Source organism: Pholis gunnellus (genome assembly GCF_910591455.1).
Source record: "Pholis gunnellus genome assembly, chromosome: 1".
NCBI classification, from domain to species: Eukaryota; Metazoa; Chordata; class Actinopteri; order Perciformes; family Pholidae; genus Pholis; species Pholis gunnellus.
In genome coordinates this window covers 25334269-25344356 of record NC_136528.1, presented here as the reverse complement: position 1 = coordinate 25344356, position 10088 = coordinate 25334269, and the positions used below count along the sequence as shown (strand labels likewise).

At 39.6% G+C, this 10088-nt stretch overlaps 1 protein-coding gene across 1 annotated transcript in view; it reads left to right on the top strand.

The window, feature by feature from the left end:
- The first annotated feature begins 1676 nt into the window (after positions 1 to 1676).
- Positions 1677 to 10088, top strand: part of LOC306698626 (protein diaphanous homolog 3-like) — a 146876-nt gene continuing 138464 nt past the window's right edge. The window contains exons 1-4 of the mRNA XM_079163020.1: positions 1677 to 1844; positions 7696 to 7728; positions 8123 to 8305; positions 9404 to 9508. Coding sequence (XP_079019146.1) covers positions 1725 to 1844; positions 7696 to 7728; positions 8123 to 8305; positions 9404 to 9508 — 441 coding nt within the window. The 5' untranslated portion in view covers positions 1677 to 1724. The remainder of the gene's footprint in view (positions 1845 to 7695; positions 7729 to 8122; positions 8306 to 9403; positions 9509 to 10088) is intronic.

Genomic DNA, 10088 nt, shown 5'->3' with positions numbered 1-10088 from the left:
AAGGTTAATACCACTTGTGGCTTTTTATCCTATTACAATCGTTAGGTTACGTTTGTCACCAAGAAGAAAGTTCCAGCCGCATCAAGCGTGCTGAATGACCACATCAGCCGTGGAAGAGCCATGTTGATCACAGTCATGTGTGGTTCATCATCGCACACAATTAATATTCTCCTATGATTCATGTGTTTCACTAACAGGGGCACAAATGTTCCATATTGGCTTTACATAGAAGAACTCTCTCTCTCTCTCTCTCTCTCTCTCTCTCTCTCTCTCTCTCTCTCTCTCTCTCTCTCTCTCTCTCTCTCTGATACTGTGTTTCTTGGTGGAGCAGATCATTGTTTGAGTAGAGCACACGAGAAGGATCTCACAAAAGTTTCTGTTTGTTGCATCACATCACCTCATTGCTGTTTGCATCAGAAAAGCTAGGCTATTTGGGATTTTACTGTAGCTTTAGACTGACTTTAAAATGGCCAAACAAAGCTGAAAACCAATAGCGTGAAGCATTTTCAGTATAACAACCTGATTGAAAAAAAAGAAGGAAGAAACAAAAAAAGAGGAAAGCATCAATTGTGTTCCACCCCGAAATTCGCATGGGAATTTAAGGGTTAGTTGATTCCTGAAAACATGACAGGATAGGATGGGGAGAAGGGCAAAACATTTTCTAAAAGGCGTCCGTCATCATCTATCTGACAATTGAGTAATACTAATGCTGCAAGGAGACTCAAACTCAGATGTTTTTCTCATCCAAAATCTGTTGTGCAATTTTTGAAAAGACAGTGGTCCGGAATTCCTTTTCAAACATAGGCCTGTTATGACTCACATACAACTGATTAAAGCTTTCAGGGACGTGTTTTGTGTTGATAACCGCGAACCGGGTAAAATGAAGACGCCACAATCAAAAACTGGCATCTTCATTTTACTATTTAAATAGTTTTTAGGTTTGGGTTGGCCTCGAAAACCGTGTTGTTGGATGACTTTCCGTTTTGTTGTAAACTTTATACAGGAAACTCCTTAATAACTGGAGGCTATTAGTGCTGTACTTTGAAGTAAATGTTGCGTTTGTTTTTGCGCAGCTTGCGTGGTTGGTAGTTCGATTCAAGAAAAAATGTGCCCTGTGGATTAATTCACATCACTCATTTGTTACGCGTTTACATCACACGAACGAATGCAAACCAACTGTAGCCATTTCTGCACCCAAGGCACACCCAGGTTACATAAACCGTCGTGCCTACGGGAGACCCAGGTGACTAAAACGAACCAATACGAGGCAGAGTTGATTGACAGCTCACTGCGGCCAATCAAATGCCCTTTCAACCGGACACAGAGGGGGCTGTACCTAGCTCCGTGGATGCTATTGGTTGAATCAAACACGCTCAGCTGACATCCACATTGCGCGGGTCTGTCAAAAAAATAAATGTACACAGCCAACGATTCAGCTACTGCTTGTAATGCTTGTGTAGTTTACGATTGATGGACGGGTTAAAGGTGTCAGTGGAGGTAAGCCGGTACGTTGTGTGCAGCAGTGCTTCTGCTAGCGGGAGCGATACATTAGCTTAACGTGACAGTCCATAAATTGGATTAGCTCTAAGTAAAGCCACCAGTGAATGATAGTTTAGCAAACTCGCTAGCATTAGCTAAGTAACGTGAACGTTACCCGGTACGAGGTTGACGTTTTTAGCCACGATAGCTCGTGTGGAGGTCAATCACTTTTAAGATCAACAACCATGGACGGTTACAGTCAGCGGTTTGAATCCTCTACCGGACGAGACGGTAAACCTCAGAAGAAGAAAGGTTCCTCCAACCCCAACACATGTTACGACGACGGAGACCGCAAACCAAAGTTTGTAAGTATGGCGGACTGAAATTAATCGTTTGTTTTATTTTAGCTGCAAAATAAAAATAATGTCCTCTCAGTAATACTTGTCAACATGTCTACGTTATCTCTGCTGTCTCTGATGCCACCTGTGGACACACACACACACACACACACACACACACACACACACACACACACACACACACACACACACACACACACACACACACACACACACACACACACACACACACACACGAAAGTGCAAAATCAACTAAGGAAAGAGTGTCTGCAAAGACTTGTTTAATGAAATACATTTTAAAATACGGTGGTGAATAGATGGAAAACGTAGGTGAAACAGAGCCAGAGGATCCGAATAGAAGTGGAGGTGCCTGTGCAATGATCTCACTTGACACATTATCCTCATTATATTATCCTCCTCGCAGAATCTCTCTCACAGTTAATAATATGCATGAACAATATTGCACTCTTTGAATGTAAAACACGTGTGAAACAGCGACCTTGACTTCGCCTTGAATGTAGGAAATCAAAAGGTTAAAATTAGCACAGGGTTTAGCCTTTACAGCTAATCCAGGTCCTTCCTACTATTACACACCAACATTTTGTCTGGCCTTGGTGAATGTCTGCTGTATTCTTCTGGGAGGTATAGGGAGAGGCTTTATTTGGACCATTATTCGGGTTCTCAAGTAGGGGTTTCATTTTCAGGCTTCTGGCAACAACACACACGCACACACGCACACACACACACACACACACCCACACACCCCTTTTGGACAGGAGACTTGTGTGTGTGACACAGATCTAATTAATGCACGCTCAACCTGCATTTGACCCCCATTCTTTCATGAGAGTGCTACACAAGTTAATTCCTTTTCTCTGGCCTTCAGGAGATTCTAGTCTACAGTCGCAGTAAAGGTCTGTGCAGGAATGATTTTTTTCTTCCAATCCTGTCGTCATCCACTCCTACTGATTGGCTGTTGAGTGTTCAGTGCTGGTGGAAAGTCAGGCTGGTTGATGCGTGTTAAACCATTCAGATTGACTGCCTACGTGTATTAAACCCGCATCGTTGCAGACTGCCTGCCGACATGTGCACAGTGTGTGAACAGTAAGGACGTCGGGTTTTTTCATTGTTGGTCAGACAAATTAAGCAACATGAATTGACCACTTTGGGGCTCTGTGGTAACTCGTGATGACATTTGCCGTCTCACGTTGATGTTTAGGGTTCAGCCAGTGAGACATTAGGGCCGATCACACAGAGTCCCTAATAACTGAGCTATTTCCACGACAACTGAGTAAACTCCATCTGTTGATTGTGACCGTGAGATGTAGATGTAGCCCTGGGAAAAGTAAATGGACCTTGATTTGAGATTATTTTGACATTTCAAACCTAATCAATCCATGCTGAGACACTGCAAGCAGTGCACTCTGAAGACGTTATGAGGCTTCTTCAGAAAGCACACCGAGATTACTTTTGGTGCTTTTGTACCCTGTACTCTTGGCAGCGCTTTTTTCACAAGCAAAAGCATCCTTACGTGAGCTGAGATACACATTATCACTCAGGCTGACTGAGGTGTTCGTTATTGTTCTGGTTCTATTTTGAATGTGCTAAACAGAAATCGGCACACTGAGGCCGTGTTGCTCACAGAGCCATGGCTTTTTGTATTCTTTCAGAAATACACAAGCGGAGAACATCGTGTTTGTTATTCTCACTAAAAGATGTGCATGCATTTGTGACGGTACAGCTTAGTCTTCTTCACACACCTCTCTCAGATTGGTCTGTCTTGCAACATTTATAATTTATAACATTATTACGACAAGAAAACTGAAAAAAACATCCACCTTGTAAATGATTTTTCACAGTTCAGAAGAGCATTCATGTATTTAGTCCTCTCAATAGGTGGCACTGCAACACCACAATATCTACTGGAACTGGATTTTCAATTGAAGGCCACTTCATGTTCTCTGGCCGTTTTCAAGCAGCGCATTATAAAAGTGAAGGAAAACATGGAGCAGAATGTTAATGGGTAAATGTTCTTTTGAGATGCTTCTTTTTAGCTTTCTTTAGAACAGGGTACAAAAGATGAGACGGTCTCTTTTCATTGTCAACAAATCTGTTGGTTTCTGAACAGATTTGATGGTCTCTGTGATGTAATTTATGTTTAATATCTTTTTTTTCTTTGTGTTAAGGGGCAATATTACTCGATGTCGGTGCTCAAATAAGTAACTGGGAATGGATTTAGCATAATTAAGACACTTCATTTATCTATTCAATTACCTTAAACCTTTTTACAGAGCAAGGTTAACACTTTTCATCTTCATAAACGCTTGAATAAGAGATGCGTAAGAAACAGTAGTCCCGAAATATATCTGTCATGTTGGAGCCGAACGTTGGAATGGAGACCGATGTGACACAAAAACCTGGTTCTGGGGAAAAGGGATCCGTGTCGGTCATTAATGCAGAGTATTTTTTTAATGCATAGTATTTTATCAGCATTTATTCTGGTTGACATTTTTATTTTCTTCAATGACTTTTATTTGTTAAAAGTTACTTTGCTGAGTGGCTTTTTATTCAGTACCTGGCTGTGCGATAGTGCTGAATAGGTACTGATAGGAGAGTAATTCATTAGTCAATTGACAGAAAATAAATACTAATAAAGTCCTCACTAGACCTTGTGTGGAGGACAGACCTTGTGGCACTGAGCTTTATGAGTGATATATTAAAATATGTCATTTATAAAAGGATTACTGCAGAAAAAGTTCAGTTAAATCTTGATTTGGAAGACCATAGTTGTTTTTTATTACTCATAATTGAGATGGTGCGGTGGCGCACTATTGTTTCATTCGTTAGGGAGAGACCTTTGTAGAAGTCAATTTTGCCTTGTCATGAGAATTTGCTATCCTTTGACTTGAGCGATTTCAGAAGAACAAATAAGATAGAATAATAGCAGTGCTGTTAATGAAGGCTATAAAGAATGATGTTTTCAAAACCAGATGTGTACGATACTGTTTCTCTTCTCTGTTGTGGAACTGCCCGTGCAGTGTTTTCTACATCAGCGTTTCTTTCTCTACCAGAGGTTGTCTCAGTTAATTGAAAAAGATGTTATCAGAGTGTAATTAAATGAACGAGGTGATAGCGGAAAGTAAAATGAATTCGCTGATATTTACAAATGACTCTTTGTGAAGATTTGCATTAGTGAGATCTTGAAAAAACCCATTGCTGGTTAACCAACTGGCCCTGTTACTTTAGCGGAGCCACAACTTCATCTGTTAGTTTGCCTGAAGTTTTAATTGAGACCGTGATTGGGTGCTAAGAGACGGTCTTGAGTTGTTACCGCTTTCTCATTTTTAGGAGCCCAAACACCAATAAGCACCTGGCTGGGGCTGCAGCCAATGCATATTTTCATTATCGCTTAATCTGCCAATTATTTTCAAGTTGTTTCATTTAAAAATAAGAGTCAACAAGGCCCATCACAGTTTCCCAAAGCTCAAGGAGATGTCTCCAGAGGACTTGTTTTGTTTGAACAACATTCACAAACAAAAATTCAGAGAAAATCCGCAATTCCTCAAGTTTAGAAGGAAAAACCAAAGAATCTCACTGCTTAAGAATTGCAATTGAAAATACTTCCAACACAGCTGCTAGGCCTTTTTTAAATTGATATACGGACCGTAATAGCCTAGCCGAGTGCCATCTACTCTGCAGCTGTGTCATGTTTACGCCGTCCTGATGCGGAGTTTTGTTTGTCCTTGGATTCGTCAATGTCGAAAGCCTCCTGTGGCTTCCTTTGTCCCATGCCGATTGTTCGGCGGCGCTGTTTTCGATGCAACAAGACTCAATAAGTTCCAGCTGAACGTCCTGATGTTTGTGTATAGTAGAGGCATCTGCTGGGTCCACGAGCTGCGATGACGTACTTCATCGCAGAGACTTGTGCACTGGAGTGCAACAGCTGGCACAAGCGGCTGCTTAGGCGTCGTTTGGTCTGAATAAAAGAAGTATACCAAACATTTTGATGAATTGCATAATGTCGATCCATTCATTTTATATTTATACCATTAATCCTGCAGGAACGGAACAGGTGGACTAAGTTACTGTTTTCATCTATTATTCAGGACACCCCTCTCCCATAATTTGCCTTAGCAGAACTAAATAACAAGTACTTGAATAACAATTAGAAGTTAAATTGTTGAGGGATGCTGTTAGCTTCTGCCCCCCCCCCCCAGCTTTATGTGCAGCTTTGTTCTTATTGTGTTCAGAGAGTCAGTTTACTCTTGAAAGATGACGAAGTTTGTTAAAGTCAGCCGATAATTTCTGAATCACACACCTGTGGATCATTACAGTGTCATTCCAATGAATGTTAAAATAAGTGTGCAATATTTGAAGTGTAGGGGAAGGTGAACACTTTTCAGAATAGAGGCCGGAGTGGGGACAGTTGAGCTGAATTTGGTTAATTTGTTAGTTTATTTACTGTGTGTTTTTTTTAATGCGCTTGTAGTAGACCTCATAAAATCGCAGTAATTTCACTTTGACCATTTTCTAGGTGCATTTTGACTCCTTTTTAACATCTCATCCATGAATGAAATCATTAAGAAGAGCCACTGTTTTGTTGTTCGTGCTATTCCAAATACATAGTCCGTCAAGCTGTGGGCATATGAGGCAAAGGTTTGACAGCTGTGTCCAATTAGTTTGACCAATTGTCAAGCTCATCAGCGGAGACAAAATAATTCCTATATTCAGCATATGGTGGGTCATTTTATTCATCACATTCCGCTTTATTTCCGACACATCATATTATTAACATTCTCTCAGTCTGGTTCTTTTCCTGCACATTTTGGACAAACATGTATGATGTTAATCTCGGGGCACTCGTTAGGGGGATGGCTCATTGACAGGTTGACACACGATTTTATTTAATTAAGCACTGGTGTGTGTGTATTGATTTATTTCTCTCAGGTGCTGTACGCTCCGCTGTTGTGCTTGAAGGAAACCTAACCTTTCCAATGTCAGTTTTTCTTTCAGCATTTCAATATGACAGCTTTTTGAAATTTAATGTTTTCTGTATTGACTTTTCTTTCCTCATTAGGGTTATTCCTTTGGCCTTTTTTTTATTTTTACTGTGCTACACCTGTTTAAAAATATAGACGGCAACTTTCCCAAAGAAGTCTATGGGAAGAAAGAAAGAAAGTAACAAACCAAAAAAATCAGCTCGAGCGGAAAAGGCAGCAGACAAAAGTTGCTCGGCAGCACTGAGGTAGCTGGTGCGCACAGATAACAACGGGCCAACTGCCAATCTCCTCACCGACCTCACAAATACAGCCTTTGTCATTCTCAGGTGCAATTCATCCTTATAATGATGGGTGTCATGATGTTGAGTAACACGCCATTTGGTTTTAGACATTTGCACATGTGTTTAATAATCTGCTCAACTGCACTGCTGGGTGCTGCAAAAGGATGGAAACGTTGGCACCCACCCATGGTGCTCGCTGATGATTGTACAGCTAGCCACTACCATTCTCGCATATCAGTCCTATTGAACTCCTTTTAGATAACTGAGCGGAAGGATTCTCTCTCTCTCTCGCTCTCGCTCTCTCTCTCTTTTTTCTTTCTTTGAATTTTCAGATCAGCGTAACGAGGGAGAGGCTAAACAACCGCCACGTTTCACCTTTCAGAATGTTGTTCTCTCCTAAAGGAAACAAACACCACACATTTGCAATGCAGTATATAAAGAACCAAAACCTTCCTCTAGGTTAGCGATCAAAGATATCTGTTCATAAATAATATCAGAGTTGAAACAAGACTTTACTTCATGTGTCCTGATTTGTTGTTTATTTCTGTGTCTCCCCCCCCCCACACACACCTGTAGCACTTACCATTTAGGAACATCACAGATGATGTGGTAAGATCTGAGAAACTGGTGCGCCTTCTCTTCTCTTGGTCATCAGTCTCTAACATCACTCTACTAAAAGTCATCTAATCTGCTTATTATGAGAGGCAATGAAACTGGATCTTCATTGGAGTCATTCCCATCACTCACTTCTTCTCTCACTTACTAATGTCTCTGTTAACACTACGTCTCATCTAGATAGTGCTTTTCCTCAACATGTGTGAAACAGCTGTACCGTATGTGCTTTGTTCACACTAATGGCATTGCTTTTCTAACTCATTAATGGATTGTTTTGTCTGCCCTGAGTATTAACCTTTTAAATGTGCTAATCATATTTAATGTATTTCAACTTGGCACTGAAGTACCTGCTGTTTTTAACTGTGGTTTTCTCTGTCGTCTGCACCAGCTGGACCGATTCGCCAGCATCCGGATCCCGGGCAGTAAGAAGGAGCGGCCGCCCTTATCGCAGTCAAAACACAACGCCAATGACTGGTCCACCTCTTCATCGGCCACCTCGCATCAGCTTGAGGAGCTTTCATCAAAGATCACCTCAGAAAAAGAGATCCTGGCTCTGTTTGAAAAGATGATGGTATGTTGCTTTTTAAATTGTACATTATCATGAAAGGTTTCATACAAAAACAATATAGTAGCATGTACGTGCAACCTACATGTGGTGCAAGGGCAACCAAAGTGACTGAGAGGAAAAGTTTTGGATAAAGACTTTTAGAGCAAACACTGAATATAACAAGATGGGCATGAACCATGTTTTGAATATCTTTTTGAATGTTTTGTCACATTTGAATGAAAAAACAGAACATCAATGAATAAGCAACACTTTTAAAATGTAGTCATTTCTTTTAGTGAAATATAATACATAATGACAAAGCTTCCAGCTGAGTAATGGTTATTATTATGTTATAATAATAATAATAATAATAATAATATAATAATAATAATAATGATACACTCTTTTATTCAGTTTTTCAGTCAAACTCTCACACACTCCTCACACACATTTTTCTGATTCTGTTTCTTTGTCCCTCCCAAGACACTTTGAGCTTTCTATTTTCTTCAAGGACATTCAATAACAGCACATCGCTTCTGTACAGATGTTGGGAGATGACTTCAACTTGTTTTCACTAGTTAGGAATAAAGTGTGTCCTTTATGGAACGAAAACATTCAACATGAGCCAATAGATAACCTTTAAGAGATAACTCCAGTTTTGGGGCTGACGATCTCCAGACAGACTTCAAAACAATATGTCTGAAGATAGTGCAGCAGTAAGGCCACAACCGTTAATGCAACACTTTTATGGTCAACGGCTATGGTCACTTTGGAGAACAAGAAATTGTTGTCACTACCTTTGAATATAATAATGTCTAATCTGCTAATATAATATGACCCCCATTTTTTCAAAAATATTTTCCAGAAATAAAACACTACCTTATGTTTTGGCCAATATGGGAAAATATTACTTAAATCTTAACAACATTTATTTGGTAGAAAAAAATCTAATATTGCCAAAGTATTGTATAAATAATACGCTGTGGGAAAACCAAAGCAGTCTTGTTTCCAGCTGTTGCTAAAATGTAAAAAATAAATAATAACATTCCATATTTGATTAGTTTAGAATACAATTTCATCAGTACTTATGCCGTCTTTCTGTTTATTTTATTTTCATTTCAGGAGGACATGAACTTGAATGAGGAAAAAAAGACTCCTTTGAGAGACAAGGACCTCAACACCAAGAGAGAAATGGTCATCCAGTATGTTTTTACTGCCTCTAAAACTGTAAGTTTTTTATTTATTTATTTATTTTCTAACTTCATTTTTCTTACTTTTTTTGCTGCCTAACTTTATATAGTTACATGATTTTAATGTGTTCAAATGTTTTGTGTTTTTAAGACCTTATCATTTTGCTCGCACTCTGGCCGTATATACGTCATTCTATGTATTTTTCAATTATGTCTCACGTTTGATTATTCAACGTAATCTCATTTTGTCTGGCCATGCATCGCTATCTCTTGTAGGGGATGTTGTTACATCTGCACATTTGTAAAAATACACACATTTTTTTTAAAATTGAGAATAGGAATATTTAACAGAGAAGTCATTAAAATGTTAAATAAAAAATAGCCATGATGTCAAAATGGTACCTTGCAAGAATTTACAAATGATCCCACACTTGTAGTGAGGGCCTGCTTATGTTGTGGACGGATGGAGCCCACTCACCAATCTGTTGCCTTGATGCATGCTGAGCTTCTCTCTCTTTCTCTCTTGGGTTTGATCACCTTGTCCCAAAAGGTGATCAAACCAGATTTTCAGCTTTGATGATTTCCGATGCTGTCAGGCATTACAAAATAAATTGTTG